At 40.3% G+C, this 20,801-nt stretch overlaps 1 protein-coding gene across 3 annotated transcripts in view; it reads left to right on the top strand.

Annotated features, from left to right (window-relative positions):
- Rars2 (arginyl-tRNA synthetase 2, mitochondrial) overlaps positions 1-20,801 on the top strand; it is an 82,437-nt gene that overhangs the window by 42,785 nt on the left and 18,851 nt on the right. For all 3 annotated transcript variants that reach the window (XM_008830845.3, XM_029562386.1, XM_017797564.2), the window contains exons 8-10: positions 2,185-2,261; positions 10,289-10,447; positions 11,569-11,675. In XM_008830845.3, the coding sequence (XP_008829067.1) occupies positions 2,185-2,261; positions 10,289-10,447; positions 11,569-11,675 (343 nt within the window). The remainder of the gene's footprint in view (positions 1-2,184; positions 2,262-10,288; positions 10,448-11,568; positions 11,676-20,801) is intronic.

Genomic DNA, 20,801 nt, shown 5'->3' with positions numbered 1-20,801 from the left:
TAAAGTAACTGGTTACATTTTTGGTACAATCAGGAAATAGAACCAGGATATAAAACCTCAAGATTCCTCCACCTCTCACTGACCCACTTCCTTCAAGGCTCTACCTCCTAAAGATTCCACAACTTCCAAAACAGTACCATCAGCTGGAGACCAAACTTTCAAATACATGAACGTATGTGTGAGGGCCATTTCACATTTGAACCACAATAATGCCCTTGAAAGTGAGAAGTAATCAGGGTGCTTCAAAATTTATTTTGTTTGTTATTCAGTTATTTAAAAACTAATACAACATAAAGGCCTTCTTACCTTTGCTTTAAGACCTACCTATTCAAAAAGAAAGTTTAAAATCACTTCTCATCATTATATTTTTAGTCTTATCAGTAAAATTTTGAATATCTAGTGCCTCACAGAGTAGCTGTTCAGTAAGTGCTTCTTTTCTCATTGCTAAGGAAATTTTAGGCACTGTTATCCAAAGCCCCTGCCTTTGTTGAGGACATAGTCTTTTGGTTCCTGTGAACTTAATGTCAGTGATTCATTACATATAGTTTGGAATGTAATATGGGAATGCCTTCTGTTACAAATAGAATCTTACCTAACTTTGAAACCAAAGCTAAATTGTTTTGAGATTATTTAATATTATCTCAGCTTATAATATAAACAAGATTACTAAGCCTTGGGCTCCTCTTGTAACCTCAACATATAACTTTAATCCCTCCTAATTCTTCCTTTTGCTATGGAGTTTGAAACCACTGGGAAAAAAGACCCGTAGACCCAATTCAAATTTTAATTGATCAAATTTATTAGGGCTATAGGCATCCGTGGTCCCTTACATTCGGGACCTGAGGCCTTGAGGAGAAGGTGAAACTAGTTTATAAAGGCAAATATCATAGGAACTTCATCACACATGAGAAATGCCTGGTGGTCCTGAGTATGGTCAGGATGCCCAAGTTAGCAGATAAGCAAACTACAGAAGCCAGAACAAGCTTGTGTTAGTCCTTCTCTTAACAGTTGTATAGAGACCTTGACAGTAAGGCACTTTCTGATTACTACTGTTATTTAGGCTTCTTGGCTAGGCAAGAAGCACAGCTGCAGTCTCTAGGAGGGTGGCCAAGTCAGCTACTCCAAAGAAAGTGCTCTTCTAAGGGGAAGCAACTAATTTCAGGTGCTTAATCTTAAGGCAAGCTGTTTTTCTAGCTTTTGAAGTTTAAAGTGGCTGCTTTATAAAAAATGAAGTTACTTTGGCTATTAAAATTTGGGGGTCTCCATTTGGGGCCATTATGCTTTCCCTGCCCAGAAATTTTTGTGTGTGTTTGTGTGTTGAAAATATTACTGAAAGCCCGTGTGTGTGCTGAAAATATTGCTGAAAACAATGAATTAGCCCCAGTTTGTGTTGCAAACAGGTGGGATTAGATTGATCACATCTGTTGGTGGTTGTGTAGGAATCAGAAAGAGAAAATCATTCTCTGATAAGACTATTCCTCATTCCTTTTCCCATATCATGTTGTATGTTCTGTTTCAATAAATAGAAAGTCCTATTTGAGAGAACTCAGAAAAAAACAAGTTGGTTTTGAAGGAGTAGGGCTGTATTTGTTCAGGCTCTAGCATATCCACAACGTATGACTCAATTATTTATTTATTTATTTATTTATTTATTTAATTTTTGGTCTTTTTGAGACAGGTGTCCCTGTAGCCCCAGCTGATCTGGAACTCACTATGTAGACCAGGTTGGCCTTGCACTCACAAAGATCTGCCTGCCTCTGCCTCCTGACCTGCTGGGATTAAAGATGTGCACTACCACGCCTGGCCAACTAATACGCTTTTTTTTTTTTTTTTTTTCGGTCTTTTTGAGACAGGGTCTCCCTGTAGCCCCAGCTGTCCTGGAACTCACTATGTAGATCAGGCTGGACTCACAAGAGATCCACCTGCCTCTGACTCCCAAGTGCTGGGATTAAAGGTGTACGCCACCACGCCTGGCTAAATATACATTTTTAAATGTATCATTTTATAGGATATGCCTTTCACAAAGTTTATTCCTTTACAAAACTAAACATGCATATTTTGCAATAGTTGTCAGGATATGTAATTGAGGACTTCATCTTTTTGTAGCGTTGTACCTGCTTCCTACCATGACTGCTCCCTACTGCTTCATTTTATAATGTTTTCATTTACTCATTGTCTTAATAGGTCTTCTGGGAACTGGTTTCCAGCTGTTTGGCTATGAAGAAAAGCTCCAGTCCAATCCCTTACAACATCTCTTTGAAGTAAGTTGGTAAGATACAATATATATTGAAAATGCTTATTTTTCTTTTTTCAGAACACTGTGTACACTGAGAACACTGTGTCTCTTTTATTACTGTTTTAATATATTATAGACAGAATTTCCTCAGATATACAGAATCATGTTAAACACATAGGTTCTGGTTATGGTGTCGTACACCTATAGTCCTAGCACTCAGATCCATAATTCAAGGCCATCCTGGGCTACACAGTCCCAGAACAAACAAGCGAGCTGTAAAACTACATAGGCTAACAGATAAGACACTGGGAGAAATTTCTCAATTTTCTGTTTGTGTAATTCATCTTCATGGTAGTAACTAAAATTCACTAAGACTTACAAAACATGAATGTGTTTGTTTTTTATTTGTGTTGTTTTATTTTGTTGTGTTTCACTCTGAATTTGTATGTGAGTTGTTTCATTTATGTCACTCAATTCATTTTCCTGAATTTTGTCCAATGTGAACTTTTTCTTCTTCACTTTGTCTTTTGGACACTTTTCTCATCTATGTTCTAATATTCTTTTACTGTCCAACTAATCTCCTAAGAGTAAGGTCTGATTTCCTTTATAGTGGCTCAGCTATTAACTCTTTTACTTCTGGGCATCAGAAGGGAAACACAGATATAATGTCAGCCATGTTGGTGACATACAGATCAGACTATGGAGGTCCTGTCTCTGTAAGGAAGAGCACTTCTCACAGTAATGCTCTGGTTCCCCAGCCAAAGCCAGAGAGGACATTTCCTCATTTTCCCTTTGGGCTTGGTTTTTCTCTTGTAGTAAAATTGAACAGAAGCGAATTCTATTTCTTGGTTTCTTTGATTTTTCAAATAATTTTTTTATTATTTTTATTTTATGTGTATGAGTATATTGCCTGTATGTGTATGTAAGTGCACCCATGTCATGTAGTGCCCACAGAGGTGAGAAGAGGACATGGACTCCCTGGAACTGGAGTTCCAGATAGCTGTTAGCCACTATGTGGGTCCTGGGAATTGAACCCGTCTCCTCTGCAAGAACAGTCAGTGCCCCAGAAAATTCTATTTCTTAAAGACCTTTAGGAATTTAACATTTCTTGAGTTCTGCCTGTACTGTAGTTTGAATACCAAAATTTTGATTTATGTTAAAAAAAATTTCTTCTGTCCTTTCCATTAAGAATTTTATTGAAGCTCTACACACATGCACATATAAACACCACTAAATGGTGGTAGATTGTGTGTGTGTGTGTGTGTGTGTGTGTATAAAGTAGTAATAGTTAAAGAAGAGATCACAAAATCAAGAGGGGATGGGGAGTAATGTGGTAGCAGTTGAAGGGGAGAGGGGTATGGGTGGGAATGAGGCAAATGCAATACTTATGTATGAAATTATCAAAAAAATAAGAAAGTTTTAAAAAGAGTTCTATTGATATAAGAGTTGAAAATTTAATTTCTGTTTATCATTATTAATAAATAAAGCATCCCCTCATGTTCCCTAGAATTTTTTTTAGTTTTTACAAAAACTTTGAGAATTTCATACATGTATATAAGGTGTTTTGATCAAATCCATGCCCACTCCCTCCCCTCCAGCATTTCCCCCTCTGAAGAGGTAACCCTAAAATCTTTTAAGGATTAGATACAAGCTCCCAAATACTTTTGACATTTTTGGCCTTTAGAACAGAGTATGTCGCTAAGAGTCCCAAGGACATTTTGACTTTTAGCCAAGAAACTGGCTACATTTCTTTGGGGTCTTTTTACCCTAGCTGCTTAGCCAGTTCTTACCTCCTGTTCTTATCATGTCATCCTCTGAAGGGGTTACCCAAACTGCCAATAGGGAATAGGGACGCCGACCACTCTGGTTTCTTCCATGCTGAACAGGAACACAGGTTGAGGCAATTGGAGTACCCCTTCAGTGGGTCTATCCAAAAGACTCCCAAATTGCATAACTCTTGTCTCTAAGGGGAGAAGAAAGTCCTTGAATCATGAATGGGAGATGTGAAGAAGTAAAGGGAAGAATAATTAGCATTACAAGTTCTAGACAAGGAACTAGAAAAAAGTCAGAACAGGGCAACTTTCAGATGTTCATATGAGAGTCCATTGGAGTTTCTTGACGAGGGCTTCCAAAAGCATCCCTCTATTGGGTTCTTCCTCATTTTTCCTTTGTCTTCCAAGGCTGGACTAGTTGGCTGGGAAGAGTGGCTGGATACTCAGGTGAGGGTCCAGTGATCCTGCTTGGCACTCCTTTAATGAATGTGCACAACCATCAACAAGCCCAATTGTGACTATGTTTAGCGATCAGACTCAGCCAAAGTCATGATGATAGTGGTTATTTCATGCAGAAGGGACTGCTATATAGCATCATCTTATTAAAAGGACCACCAGGCTAGTTCTCTCAAGGGGTCTGTGCCATTCTCAACCTTAATGTAACGCACTTCACTCAAATCCGAAGAAAGGATCTGTCTCTTTCTGCATGTCTCCTTCGTCTCCTTCACTCTCCCACTTCAAGGGGGGGGGGCCCCCCCCCCCCCCCCCCCGCAGGCTGTCTGCTAGAATCTCAGCCTTGGCCTACCAAAGCCACATCTGCCCCTCCCTAGAATTTTTTTCTGTGTTATCTTTTTATACTTTGAAAAATGTCATTTTTACAGAAATCCTAGCAAACTATTCTCAGCGTCTGCACAGTGTTTTATCTATCCAACAGCTACAGAAAACATTCTCAGAAAACTTTAGAACTTTCTCTAAAATAGGTCATATTTTATACCATAAAACAAGACTTTATTCAATAAATTTAAAAAAAAAGAATTTCTTCTTTCTTATCCAACCATAATGGAATAAAGCTAAAAATTAATGGCAAGAGAAACATTAAAAGAATTATATTCGCCGGGTGCGGTGGCGCACACCTTTAATCCCATCACTTGGGAGGCAGAGGCAGGTGGATCTCTGTGAGTTCAAGGCCAGCCTGGTCTACATAGTGAGTTCCAGGACAGCTGGGGCCATAGGGAGACCCTGTCTCAAAAAGACCAAAGAAAAAAAAAAGAATTATATTGAAATTCTGAGAGGAGTTTGGAGTATTTTGGACTTTCCAGTTTGTTCATAATAAAAGTCATGAGTTCCATTGCAATAAAAGTTAGCATTAATTAGTTATCTTATTCATCCTTGCAACTTTCAAATGGCAGATGGTCATATGTTTACAAATAAGACATGAGATACTGGCTAACTTAGGCAAATTTTCCTATCAGTATGCCATGGTCACACAGGCAGCTCCATGTCAGAACTCATGGAGTTTTTAAATTTTGTCGGTGTGTATGTGTGTATATGTGCCTGTGCATATGCATATGTGCATGGAGACTAGAGGTCAATCTCAGGTGTTGTTTCTCCTCAGTCACCGTCTGTCTACCTTGTATTTTTTTGAGACAAGGTCTCTCACTGTTCTGGAGCTCACCAGTTAGGCTAGGCTAGCTAACCAGCAAGCCCTAGAGATCTGCCTGGCTCAGACCTACCCCCAGGCCTAGGATTATAAAATGGAACTATAAAAAACTCCTGACTTTTTTTTTTTTTTTTTTTTTTTTATGGGTGCTGTGACTTAAACTCAGGTCCTTATGCTTACATGGTATGATGGTTAGTGTTGATTGTCAACTTGACAAGATCTGGAATCATCTATGAGGATAACAAACTCCCTAGCACACCTAATGAGGATGATTAGCCACATTAGTTTAACCTCTGGCCATGCCTGTGAGGAATCATGGGTTCAGGTGGGAAGGCTCACAGTAAAAGTGAATGGCACCATTTCCAGGGATTAGTTCCTGGGCTACATAAAAAGGAGAAATCTGACTAAGTAAATGCAAGCCTTCATTCTCTTCTTCCTGACTGTGGATGCAATGTGACCAGCTCTTGTGAGCCAAAATAAACCCACCCTTCCTTAAGTTGTTTTTGTCAGAGTATTTTATCACAGCAACAGGAAAAGTAAGCAACATATACACAAACACTTCCCCAACTGAATTATTTCCCCATTCCTTCAGAGCTGATTTCTATTCAATACTGAATCGCAGAGCATCCACTGTAATAGTAATTTTACACGTAATTGATCCATGTCAAAGGTGCTCCCTAGGATGCTTAGAATTAGCCTATAGGATTAGTAATGAGCAGCGTTTTCAGAAACATCACTAACAATAGGTGGCCCCAGGCACAGCATATTTTCGTACTTGAGACTCTGATTTATGTCAGGCAAATGATACAAAGACAGGATTTTACTATGTGGCCCTGGCTGGCCTTGAACTCACTATGTAGACCAGGATGGAGACCAGGCTGGCCTTGAACTCAGAGATCTACCTGCCTCTGCTTCCTGAGTTCTGGGAGTGAAAGTTACTTACTTGTGTTTTATTGTTTTTGTTTCTGGGTTTTTTTGGTCTTATCAGTGAGAATTACATAGCATTTGTGAATATGTATCTATTCCTGTGGTCTAGACTGCTAGGCATTTGTCATTGGGTGGTAGATATTCAAAGTTCAAGAATTCTACAGTTTACTGTTTTCCTGTGTCTTACAAAAATCTTTTTCTGTTTTCTAATTGGTATTATATGCATATTTCTGGAGTTACTAATATGACTACCTGGAAATTAATTTTCTAAGATTTCTCAGTTCTCCACATGACCACCTCCTGGTTCATTGACAGTAGGTGGCCTCAGATTTATGGATACAAAGCAAAAGCAGCACATGGAGTAAAGTTCAGAGGAAACCACATTCAGGCTTCCAAGAGTAGACCCACACAGAATATACTTAAATTCTTCTAAGAACAAATTGTGACAAACAAGTGAAATATTGCCTACCAGAGAAACTTATAAGATACTCCACAGCTGGAGATTTTATTAGGAGCTGATCTAGTCTAGCATGTGCCAAATTCCAAACTCCCCAGAAGGGAAGAGAGCATTTGGCATAAACTGTATTGTTCATACCAATAGTTTAGGCATAATGAGTTTCTTTGACTAGGTAAGTTGGTGAATATACTCCCAAATCCAAGTTCCAGATACTAGCCAATGGATAGCCTCACAAAGCATAAGGTTTTAAAGTTCCTGTCTTGGTCCTTCTGTATTAACTCTTTTTCAAACAATGTGATTTAAAGAAAAAAAAATAGATAAATTTAAACTTTTATTTAGCTGTATTTGTTCATGCAAATTGGCAGTTCCAGTAATTAACATAAATTGTTAACTAATAATTATGTTAATAATTAACATAAATCATCTGCCCTACATAGTGAGTTCCAGGCCAGCCGAGGCTTCAGTGAGACCCTATTACAAAAAAATAAAACAGGCAGCAGTAACAATAAAACCACATTTTTGTGTATAAATGGATGTTGAATGACTTGTCCTTTCTTGTTTGTGTGTGTGTTTTTGTTGTTGTTTGTTTGGGATTTTGGTTGTTTTTTGAGACTGCATCTTCCTGTAGCCCCAGCTGTCCTGGAACTTGTGGTATAGACCAGGCTGACCTCTGTCTCACAGAGATCTGCCTGCATCTGCCTCCTAAGTACTGTGATTGAAAGTGTGTACCACCACACCTGTCCTGTTTGTTTTTTGAGAGGATCTCACTATGTAGCCCTGGCTGTCCTGGAACTTGCTATGTAGACCAGGCTGGCCTTGAACTCACAGAGATCTACTTGCCTCTGCCACCCGAGTGCTGGGATTAAAGGCTCCTTATTTTTCATTTTTCTGTTTGTGGATTTTTTTGGTGTTCTCCATCAATAAAGTCTTTTTTTAACCCAGATGTTGATGCCGTGATATTTTGGTATTACATAAAAGAAGTCTCATTTTTTCCTAGTGTATTTACTCATTTATGTTGCTGTTATGTTACTTTAATAGTCCTCTGGAAATCATATGACAATAAATTTGTTGTTTGTGTTCCAACTTGGAAGTGATTTACAACTTACAGTAAAATCATTGTAATCTATGTAACTTCAATCCTAATTGAACTATTAATATTTTATTGTCATTTATTGTAGGTACTAGAAAATTATTTTTTAAAAACTGCATTAGAAGTGAGCCTTGATAAGCTATCAACCCCACACCTGTCACCGGTTAGGTAGCGATCTAAACCAGCCAAGTTAGATAGTGCTAAGTACTTGGGAAAATACCCGAAAGTGTATTTTCCATGTGATGCTTAAGAATCCAGGTTGCTGTGTAGTTAAGCCTTCTAAAAGTATTTGTTTTCCATAATCACCTGTTTTGCTGGTTTTGGGGGGCTTTTTTTGTTTGTTTTTTGTTTTTTACAGATTTAGAGAACAGCTTAAATATCTTTCATTAAAATAGCTGCTAATCTGCAGATGCCTACTCTGGGTCTGCACAAGAATAGGCCAGGCAAGAGTCAGGTATTGGGGGTGGGGGTGTTTGCTGAGCTTTTGCTGATGCTAGATTCAGGGAGAAGCATCAGTCATTGATTGCCCTCAATTGTGTTACCTGCTGGTGACCCCACCAGGGCTCCAGTACAGTGGTCACACAGATAGCCCTGGTTAAACTAAATATTAGATCACAAAACCAATTGAAAAGTCCTGAATCTGGGAAAGGGGCAGGTAGGGAGGAGTGGAAATTGATAAGGGTTGGGAAAGAGGTGGGGGGGTGGGGAAGAAAGCAGGATTCATTATATACATGTATGAAACTGTAAAAGAACAAACAATAAAAAAATTTAAAAATTAAAAATAGCTGCTAAATCTTTCAGTTATTAGGTTGACCCGTGCTACTTTGATCAGCCTTTCTCAGTTAAGTTTCAGGAATAGTAGGCATTTTGAACAACAACCAAAGACACCAGGAATCTCAGCTTAATCTAAACTAGGTTTTTCCTTTTAACTTTATTTTAATTTAAATTTAAATTTTTATTTTTATGTGTATGAGTATATTGCCTTCATGTATGTAAGTGCACCCATGTCGGGCAATGCCTGTAGAGATCAGAAGAGAGTGTCAGATTCCACTGGAACTGAAATTAAGGAAGGTGTTAGCTGCCATGTGGGTGCTGGGAATTAAATCTGTGTTCTATGCAAGAGCAGGTAGTAGCCTTAACCTCTGAACCATCTCTCCAGCCCCCTAAATTAGGTATTTTTAATGTAGGAGTCTCTGAACTTGGATGGATAGAAAAATATAGACTTTATTTTTACAAACCTCTATTAGAAATTTAGCATTTTCTTTTTCTTTTCTTCTTTTAAGACAGGGTCTTGCTATGTAGCTCTGGCTGACCTGAAATTCATAGAGATCCAGCCTCCCTCTGCCTCTGGAGTGCTAGGATTAAAGGCATGCACCACCATGCCTGGCTACATTTAGCATTTTCTTTCATTGCTATGTCAGATTAATTTTTAAAAAATATTTAGCTAGGGATAGAGAGATGGCCCAATGATTAAGAGCACTGACTGGTCTTATAGAGATTCAGTTCCTAACACCCACATAGTGACTAACAACTGTCTATAACTGCAGTTCCAGGGGACCTGATGCCCTCTTCTGGCCTCCAGGAGCATTGTATGCATATGGTACACTTATACATGCAGACAAAACCCTCATACATGTAAATTTTTTGAAAGTTTTTAAAATTTTTGGCTGAGTATATTTCAATTTAATTATTTCCTTTGTAATCTTTTTAAAAAATGTTTTATTTATTATTTTTATTTTATGTGTATGAGTGTATTGCCTGCATGTACATGAGGGCACCCATGTCATGCAATACTGCGGAGGTCAGAAGAGGGTTTCCTATTCCCCTGGAACTGGAGTTAAGGACAGTTAACTGTAGCCGCCATGTGGGTGCTGGGAATTGAACCTGGGTCTTCTGCAAGAGCAGTCAGTGCTCTTAACTGCTGAGCCATCTCTCCAGCCCCATCCTTTGTAATCTTATGTGTTTTACTTTATGCAAGTGGGATCTGAAGGCTTGACTAAAGGCCCATAGCCAACAAGAAAAAAAAAAGTTGCTCTCTTTACTGAGACAATTCAGATAACTTTGAACCAAGAATCTTTAGGATTGAGCTTTGCTTTCTTTTCTGTGGTGATAACAATGTGTAATAATGTACTTGATGCACTTTTAGGTTTATGTACAAGTTAATAAAGAAGTAGCAGATGATAAAAATATAGCAAAATTGGCACATGAATTCTTCCAGCGATTGGAACTGGGTGATATGCAGGCACTTTCACTGTGGCAAAGATTTCGGGACTTGAGCATTGAAGAGTACATTCGGATGTACAAGGTACCCTTGGAGTTTCTGTGTTCTCCTAGAATATGGTGTGGCTCATTGCTGCTGTTGCTACTTAGTACTTGCTGCTTAAGCTCATGTTTAAGATCGATTTCTGGTTTAGTTTAAAATTCAGTCAAATCTTGTTCTTGGGCCTGAGACTTGAAGTATAGAATACCCCAAGGTATTGTCAGATGACAGTTTAGTGCTTATTCTCACTTTGCTTTTTCTCTCTCTATCGTGTTTGATTCCTTCACTTTTTAGCATTCATTTCTTCTACTTTTTCAGGCCTGTATATGATAGATATATGTGTACTTACTAAATACTTGTGAGAGAAGTATACAACAGTGAAGAAAAGAGAAATCTAGCATTCTACAGTAGGTGTTTAGCTAGAGAAAGAGCAAAGTAAATAAGCTAAAATTTCAGAACAAAGTAAAAAAGAAGCATGTAATCTGTTAGATGGTGCTAGATGGTAAGATATGCAGATGTGCTCTGTGAGTGGCATAAGGAGTTTTGGAAACAAAGCCCATATAGTGGGAGTAAGTAAGCAAGATGAACCTAGCACTCAGGAGGCAGAGGCAGGCAGATCTCTATGAGTTCAAGACCAGCCTGGTCTACATAGTGAGTTCCAGACCAGCTGGGACTACAGGGAGACCCTGTCTCAAAAAAAGAAAGAAACAAAACAAAACAAAAAAAGTAAGCAAAGTAAGCAAGGTAAAGAGCAGAATGAATAGAAGTCTTAAAAGGTCTAGATTGAAGCATAATACATCTATTCTCTGAATAGCATCACTTTCTACCCTAAGTGTTTGCCTCTGTGCTGTCCACTGCAGGAGCCACCTGGTCAATGTGGTGTGAATCATTGTGGTGGTTAAGCAGAGGAGTAACTTGATCAAAGTTTGTATTTTCCCCATCTGGGTGACAGATGATAGTATTTCTTTAATTTTGTCTTAGTGAGGACCTGAGGACTTGGTCAGTATGGTGTGAATCATTACGGTGGTTAAGCAGAGGAGTAACTTGATCAAAGTTTGTATTTTCCCCATCTGGGTGACAGATGATAGTATTTCTTTAATTTTGTCTTAGTGTAAAATAATTGGAGATTTAACTAACATTTTACCTATGTTTCTGAATCCTTTTAGCGTCTAGGAGTAAATTTTGATGAATATTCTGGAGAATCATTTTATCGTGAAAAATCTCAAGATGTCTTAAAGTTGATGGACAGCAAAGGACTTCTGCAGAAAACAATGTATGATCGAGTTACTATTTTATTCTTTTAAATTTTTTTAGTTTTATTTTATGTGTATGCGTGTATTACCTGTGATAGGTAAAAAGTTGGTGGAGAACGAGCGAATGGAGGATGAGGCACCAGATAAAACTCTCAGCGGGATAGAGCTTTATTTCACAGGGGACATGTTCCCTTTGGGGAAGGGAAAATGCCCACAGATTGTGAGCTGGGCCTTATATACAGGGGCTTCAGGGTGCTGAAGGCGGGAAGTTTTTTGGGAAAAATCAGGTGGGGGGTGGGGAAGCCGGAAAAGCAGGGCTTGTAAACCTGGCTCCATTCGGTCTGCCAGCCAGGATCTGGGTCAGGAACTGTTAAGGGAAAAGCTGCTGTACTAAACAGCTCCTAAACTCTCTGGTTAACAGGCAGGATCTGCTTATCTTGTCTTTGGAGATCAGAGGAAAGGCAGGCTGCCTCTTAGAAGAATCTGCTTCCTTTGACTTAAAAGGCCAAGGTGCTTATCAGCTCAAGTTCCCTTTTTCAGGCTTGAAAAATCCAAAGTCCATGGGACCCTGTTGGGGAGGGGGGAAGCTGCTGCTGTTTGAAACCCTAATAACCTGCATATAGGTAAGTGCACCCCTGTACCCCTGTTGTGCAATGTCTGTGGAGGGATCCCCTGGGACTGGAGTTATGGACAGTTGTTAGCTGCCTTGTGGATGCTGGAATTTGAACCCAGGTCTTCTGCAAGAACAACCAGTGTTCTTAATCTCTGAGTCATCTCTCCAGCCCTGTGTTAGTATTTTTTAGTCAAGTTATATGAGTTCTTCAAAATAGGTGTTAATCTATTTTTTTTGTTTTAAGGACAGAGTACAGTATTTATCTTTTTTGCCATTTTGGGGTGGCACAGTTTTGCCATTAAAAGTGCTTTCCCAAGCCAGGACTGGGTACACACACCTATAATCTCTACATTCAAGAGGCTAAGGGAGGAGATTCACAAGTTCAAGGCTGGCCTGAACTGTATATCTAATTTCAGCCTAGCTTGAACTAAATAATGAGATGTTGTTCAGAAAATAAACAAACAGAAAAAACAATTGCTCTTTTATGTGCTACATATTAGCCATAACCAGAGTTCCATATTGATAGGAGAAAGGAAGATATCTGTTATTTTATGAGGGAACTAAAGCACAGAAAATACATGTTCTACCTTAGGTTACACAAACTGATGAGATAGTTTGAAGGAAAGAAATAAAAAATTCTTTTTAAGCTCAATTTTACCTTAATAAAAGGAAAAATAAACCTATCATTTTCAGAAAATATTTAAGGCAGCTTATGAAAATAGAAACTATTTCAGGCTTTCAAAAGAGTAAAGTGAAGAAATCAGGAAGCAGTGGGAAAAATAGTGTGAAGTCAGAGGTAATGATAGTTAATCCTTATTGAGACTGTTTCCTTAGATGTAGTAGAATCCTTTCCTTTTCAAGTCTTTTAAATGACAAATTTTGCATATTCATTGTATCTTGATGTTTTGATGTATGCACTCATTGTGGAATGTCTGAGTTAATTAATATGCTTAGCTGTGCTGAGAATGAACTGTGTTCACATCACATCACACTCAGCATGGGTAAGACATTGAAAATCCACTGTTAGTAATTGAAGTCACCATCCCCTACAATAGATCTTTAGAATTTTTTCCTCTCTAACTGCAACTTTGTATCCTTTAACTAACATCTCCCTGTTCTCCACCCTTCTAGTAGAGGGTTCTGCTCTTCTTCTGAGCTCCATAAGTGATATTATGCAGTTCTGCAGGGTTTGTTTGTTGTTGTGTGTTTTGTGTTTTTGATTTTGATTGGGTTTTTTCTGTTTCTTTTTTTAACTGCCTGGCTTAGGTCTCTGAGCATACTGTCCTCCAGGTTCATCTGTGCTGTCTTAAATGACCATATTTCCTTTTGTAAGGCTGAGTAGTAGTATTCCAGGGTATGTGTATCTCATACCCTTAAAATCCATCGACAGATGGACACCGAGTTGATTCCGTATCTTAACTATTGTGGATAATGCTGCATTGGACATAGCATTGCAGTATATTTTCAGCACACTGATTTCATTTCCTTTGGATTCGTGCCTAGAAATGGGATTGCTGGATCAAATCTCTTTACTGCTTTCTTTAATGCCTAATAAAATGGCTGTTCCAAGTGTACATTTCTACCAGTGGTTCAAAAGGATCCATTTTCTCCACATCCTTGCCTTTACTTAATATCACCATCCTTTTTTTTAAATAAAAACCATTTTAACAGAATGAGGAGCTACCATTGTTGTTTTAATTTGTATTTCCTTGATGATAGTGATGTTGAGCACCTTTTCATAGACCTACTAGCCTTTCGAATTCTTGTTCTGAGAAATGTGTCTACAAATCCTTTGCCTACTTAGGGAAGGGGCAGAGGTTGAGACAGGGTCTCCCTGTAGCCCCCGCTGGCCTAGAATGTACTCTGTAGACTAGTCTGGCCTCTATCTCACAGAGATCCGTGTGCCTCTGCCTCCCTAGTGCTGGGATTAAAGGAATGCACCACCATAACCAGCTCCTTTTTTTATTTTATTTTCTTGTTACTTACCTATTCTGGATATTAGCTACATATCAGATGTGTGGTTTAGACATTTTTTATGTCTCTTCACTGCTTTATCTTTTGCTATGAATGCTTTAGTTTTTTTTGTTTTGTTTTGTTTTGTTTTAATAGAAGGAAGAGTTTATTTGAGCTTATGGTTCCAGAGCAATTAACAGTCCATCATGACAGGGAGGCATGGTGGCTGGAGGTGGCTAGAACAAGAGCAACAGAAGCTAAGGTCTCACATCATTACTCAGGCACAGGAAGCGACTAGAGGAACTTTTTAGTTTTATGTAACTATAATTACATTTGCTTATTCTTGCTTTTCTACCTATGGTTTCCCCATCATAATTGTATTAGTTATGTAGGAGTAGAAGCGTTTGTTTTGGCTCACAGTCAAACATGGAGGGAAGGCATGGCAACAGGAGAGTGAGAAGACAGCTGGTCGTAGGGTCTGTGGGCAGGAAGCGATGAATGCTAGTGCTCAGCTCCCTTTCACCCTTTCACCCTTTTTAGTCTGGAACCCCGAACCATTAATGATGTCACCCACGTTTAGAGTGAGTCACCTCACTTTAATTAGCACAGTCTGGAAAAATCCTTCACAGACTTGCACAGAGGTGTCCTTCCATGGTGATCCTGAAACTCATCAAATTGATATCAAATTGATGATGATATGAAATTGTCAACAATTCCACCCTTTTTTTTTTTTGGTCTTTTTGAAACAGGGTTTGACATCAAAACATCACTTTAAGTCAAAATATTGCACCCCTGGTTCCTAAAATTTCATTTTCATCTCATAATGCAAAGTACATCTGGTATGGGATCTCTTAGACCCCATAGTCTTTTAACAGTTCCAAGTCTCTTTTGAGACTGTGAAAATCTCTTAACTGTGAGCCCCATTAACTTCAAAGAGCAGGTTACTTACTTCCAGTATATAATGGCACAAAGTAAACATTCCTACTCTCAGACAGCAATGAGGGGATAAAGATTAGACCAAAGCAAGTTCAAAACCAAACAGGGAAAACATCAATCCTGCCTGTGTCTGTGGGTCTTGCATCATGGCTCCAAGAGGTAGCCCTTCCCCTTCAGCTCTGTCACCTACAGCACTCATTGACTCTATCTTGGGCCCACTCCACTACATACAAGCAGCTTTTCTTGGTGACCATACTGTGGCTTTGACATTTTCAACATCTGGGGTCTTCATTACAAGTTAGGCTGTACCTTCAAAGCTTCGTGCAGTGGTGTCATGAATTTTATGGAATGGTGAGTTTTATGGAAAAATTGTTTGAACACCTACAAGACCAAGCATTCACTCCAGAGAGAATTGGAAAGCTTATTCCCTTCTCATTCAAGAGAACCTGGAATCAGCAAATAAGGCTTTTAGATTTTCCAGGCCTAGAACTAGGACAGATGGGCATTAAATAGACATTTTTACAACTGACACCTGGGCCCTGTTTCTTTTTATGATGAGCCATGTTATCTCAGGAAGATTCTTGACTTTACTTGATCGTCATAACTTACAAAGTAGATTTCCCAGGCGAGTCAGGGCATCTGCCACATTTTGATAGGCCACGTTACTTGGGGCTAGGAATCAGTCAAACAGTTATTGCAGTTTACAAAAACAGATATCACCAGCAAAAGTTTAGATGTTTGACACATTTGATATGTACTTTCTTGGACTAATTGTAACAGGTGCCTTAAACCATTTGGTGAACTTTCCATTGTCTTAGTTTCATATCTTTATCAACAGTCAGGTGTAGTGAGTAGAAAGCATCACAACGTTTCAAGGAATTACAGAGTAATAAAACATCTCAGGATAGTAAAAGCATCACAGAGCAATAAAAGGCTTTCCAGGGTTACATTTCAAGGCATTTACCTAGTAAGTGAAATGAAAGGAGACTTTAAATGGCTTAAACTTACAAGACATTATATAAGAATACAATTGGTTAAAAAGTATAACTTTTTCTTATCATTAGCCACTTTGCAGGTACTCCAACCTTGCCTAGAATTACCTGGTCTTAGCTACTATCAAACTGGTATAAGGCTCCATGCAAAGCCAGTAAGACATGGATTATTCTGCTAAATTCTGCTGCCAGCTTGGGGTGAAGCCCATTGGACCCCAGTTCCATTTGACTTTGTTGACCCTGAGGAAACACTTTTCTAGGTGGTTGTTTTGAACTGGGAACCCCATAGGGGCCTTCTCAGTTCAGATTCCATACTTTTAGGGAATTTGCATTTTCATAAGATGGAGCCTTTGATTGACAGAACCCTGCCCTTAGGGCACATTTCCTGTTGTCTCAGTCAGTACCTGAGGTTTCTCTTTAATGGTCCTAATCTAACAAGTACTGATGCTTTAGAACCTGGTTTGTCAGCAACTTTAAACTTTCTCTTTCTCTTTAAATTTGCTCTTACTCTTCATTGCCGAACTACATATTTTTCATTTCTTTCTGCTCCTCTTTTTTGCTCTATCATTGTAGACCTGGATAAGAGTAAGAAGCAGTAGCCATGACACAGCGGAATGCTCTCCTGTCTTGACATTTCCTCCTCCAAACAAATCAGTGTGTTACTTCTAAATTCAGCCTCACTTAAATTCTTAAGATACAGGCAGAATGTAGCCAGATTTTTGGTCAAAATATTGTGCAAATGACCTCTAGCCTAGATCCTGACAGAGTCCTTGTTCTACTCTAAAACCTGATGAGCCAAACTCTACTGTTCACATTTCTTTTGGTATTCTGGTCTTCCAAACTCCCACCAGAATGGTCTATTAAGCTCTGCTTATAGCACTTAAGGCTTTTCTAGCCCAGTGTTCCAAACTCACATTCCTCCTGCAAACCAGTTCCAAAGGCCTACGAACTGTTAACATGCAAATGTGCATAGATCCCATTTCTTACCAAGTTTCTGTCTTAGTCATTGTTCTCATTGCTGTGACAAACTACCTGACAAAAGCAAATTAAGGAAAGGGATTTATTTTGGCTTGTAGTTCGAGACCGCAGTCCATCATAACAGGGAAGGCTTCGTGGCAGAAGCATAAAGCACCTGGTCATAGTGCGTCTACATTCAGGAAGCTGATGTGATGAATGCTTGTGCTCAGCACCCTTTCTTCTTTTTACTTAGTCTAGGGTTCCAGCCCATGTTGTAGTACTGCCCACATACAGGGTGTGTCTTCCCAACCCATTCTAATTTTGAAAATCCTTCAGACATGCTCAGAGGCTTATTTCCAAGGTGATTCTAAATCCTATCAAGTTGGCAATAAATCTTTCCCAAGATCATTATCAAAACCCTTTTCTTATAAGGATTTACTTATTTTAATTTGTATGTACATGTGTTTGTATGTATATATCCACATGGGCGTTGTTAGATGAAGAAGCATATGGATGAATCGGGTTGATGGGGAGAAAGCACCAGGACACAGATTAAAAACTCTCAGCAGGATAAAGTTTATTTTGCACGGGACAAATTCCCTTTGGGGGAGGGAAAATGACAGCCCACAGGTCGTGAGCTGGGGCCTTTATAGGGGGGCTTCGGGAGGGTGCAGAAGGTGGGAATATTTTTTAAAAATTAGGCGGTGGGTAGGGGGGCATGGGAAAGCAGGACTTGTCAGAACAGCTTCAGTTAAAACCCTCCCCCTCTGTCTGTCAGCCAGGATCTGAGTCAAGAGGTGTCTGTTTTACCCCTTTAAGATCAAAGGGAAAGCCTGCTATGCGGAAGCGACTCCTGGGGTCTCTGGTCAAAGGTGCAATCTGTTTATCTTGTTTTCCCAGCTCATCAAAGGGAAAGCAAGCTGCCTTTGGCCAAAAGGTGCAGAAAAGTCTGCTTCTCTTGACTTCAAAGACCAGGGTGCTTATCAGCTCTGTCCCTCGTTCTCAGGGGCTTGTGAAACCCATGAGTCCCTGTTGGGGAGGTGGGGGCTGCTGTGGATCAAAATGCTAAAGTTCCAGCCTTTTGTGTTCTAGGATGGGGGCACCGTTGTCATCTTGCTACTTCCTGCTGGACAAGGTCAACATGGGGGGGAGCTGGACTGGGGGTCGATCAGACAGTGGGAGTTCTAGTCGTGCATCTCAACAGGGTCCTCGGTGGTTGACAGACGCTCATATACATGTGGAGAGAAGGAAAGTAACAACTGATTAAAATTAGTAAGAGTTAGTTTTTGGATTTGGTCCTGAAAATATCTGAAGAGGCAAGGAGCAATGGTTAGCACCAAAGTGATAGAAAGCAGGGGGCCGAGTAAGGGCCTGTTCTAGAGGGCAACTTCAGTTAGGGAGGATAGTTGCTGTTGTAAGATCTAGACTGACTGGGCTGTAGTTTCTACTGTTGTGGTGAGTTCCCGTCTGAGGTCCTCTATTTCCTGGGAGAGATGCTGGGTTGAGATCAGCGTGTGTCCCAAACCTCCAGCCACAAGTCCAGTGACTGCTACAGATGCCACCAGCCTAGGTGGCTGACCTCCTTGTCCTGGTCCCTTCTTTCCTCGTGGATAAGACATTATACACCTCTCCCAGTATGTGTAGAGTTAGTTTGGGTTTGAGAACGACTGGAGAGCAGGTGTCTTCAATCTGTGGAGAGATGCAGAAGTATATTTTGGAAGAACAGAGAAAGAGAAGCAGTATACAAGAGAAAGAGAAGCAGTATTGCTCTTGTGACATTTCGGCTTGATGAGTGTGGGCATTCGGAGGGTAGTGGAGTCCAACACTCCGTTTTGTTAAGAAAAAGGGGAGGGGCAGGCCAGGGTCCTTGTATTCGGAGTTCCTGAGAACACTGACTATTAGCCTGGGGGATAACATTGTAAACTGGGAAGGGAATGAGAAGTGAGCCCTGTAGGGGGGCACAGAGGCAGCAAGTGGACACATTAGTACTAGAAAAATTCTTCAAGAGATTAAGCTGTAAAGTGAGAATACGATCCCAGGAGAAGCTTCGGGAGACAATGAGGCGTTGAAGCTGCTTCATTGTCAGGCCCCTTGTCTGATCCAGGACTTCCATAGGCCTTTGGGGCCTTGAGTCCTGGCTTGTCTTTTTATCATCACTCCCCAGCTTGTTTTGTTGCAGCCGCTGTGTATTAGATCCCTACTGTAGCAATGTGGTCCCCTGTCCATGAGTGTGGGCCAAGTATTTTGAAGGTCACTTCCCCACAGACTTCTTGTTTATAACAATTGTGTCTGTATAGGATTGAATTCCTGCTGCACTTATGATCTGTCGGGTCAGTTGCCCGAGTGAGTTGGTTTGTGCTCATTCCGTATCTACCCCATCCCTCTTTACCCACCCGACTCAGCCAATGATAATTGCAATCCCATGAGGGGAAGCCTTCCCAATTGCCCGGGTCCCTGCATTCCTCTTTAGTTTGATCATCAATGAAGCAGAGTAATCTACCATAGCGGGCATCTACCATGTCAAATTTAAGGGAAACAGTGTTACATAAAGAAAGTGGGCGCATAGCAGAGCTAAGGAGCTTGAGGTCTCGATTTCTATTATTAATCTTCCACATTTCAAATCTGTAGGAACACGGTGGGTAGGTGCAGTGGGGAATGGCTGAGGTAGGGTTCATGGGGAAGAATAGAAGTAGGGTCAGTAGAAAACTCATTCCTGGACTGGTGTTAAGGGAGGGGTCCTTGAGATTTTCAATTTAAGAGGCCTGATACTAGTGGCCTGGTACTTGCTATGTTCCTTGGCCAGTTTTAATTTGGAGAGATGAATCCAACTAGGTTGCCCCGAGAGCTTGGCTGCTGTTGGGGTAGACAGGTAGACAGGTGAGGACCAGTCCAACCCAGCTGAAGGGTTTCCTTCATTCCTTTATGTTGGGTGTGAACCCTTAGGTAGGTGTGATCTCCTAGTTGAAGTGGGTGGTCAGTTTGGCCTTTAGAAGCCTGAGGAATAATCCGGTCAGCATTTTCCTGAGTAGTTTCCTTAGAAGGGTGAAGGCAGGTAAATAGTCATGTAGAGGAGAGGGATGCTGGAGTAAGAGATTGTTAAGAAGGAATGGTCTTCTATACATAAATTCGAAACGACTGAGGAAAGAAGGAGCCCTTGGGATGGCTCTCAGTTTAGTAAGGGCAAGGGGCAGAAGAGTCACCCAGGATTGGTGTAACTCTGAGGAGAGTTTAGTAAGGTGGTCCTTAAGAAGGGAATTAGCTCATTCCACCTTCCCTGAGGATTGAGGGTGGTAGGGGATGTGTAACCTCCAGGTTCTTCCCAGGGACTGAGAGACTGCCTGAGTTACTTTGGAGATAAAGCCTGGACCATTATCTGATTGGAGAGTGAGGGGAAGACTGAAACAAGGAAGAATGTTTTGCATTAAACAGCCACTATATCTGCTGTTTCACCTGTTGTGGGAAAAGCTTCTACCTGTCCCGAAAATGTGTCTACCCAAACCAGGAGATACTTAAAAGTTTTTTGTGAGTAGGCATGTGAGTAAAGTATCTGCCAGTTGACTCCCGGGAGGGCCCCCAAGTGCTGGTGAGGTTTGACAGAGGTGGGTGGCTTCCGCCCTGCAAGGAAACAACAGCACAGGTAGAGCATTGCCTGGTGACTTCTGTGAGAAGCACAAAAAGTTGGGGGCAATAGTTGA

The sequence above is a fragment of the Nannospalax galili genome, unplaced genomic scaffold (assembly GCF_000622305.1).
Source record: "Nannospalax galili isolate Female #2095 unplaced genomic scaffold, S.galili_v1.0 scaffold1395, whole genome shotgun sequence".
Lineage (NCBI taxonomy): Eukaryota > Metazoa > Chordata > Mammalia > Rodentia > Spalacidae > Nannospalax > Nannospalax galili.
The sequence above is the reverse complement of the archived record's forward strand: the minus strand, read 5'-3'. Positions and strand labels throughout refer to the sequence as shown.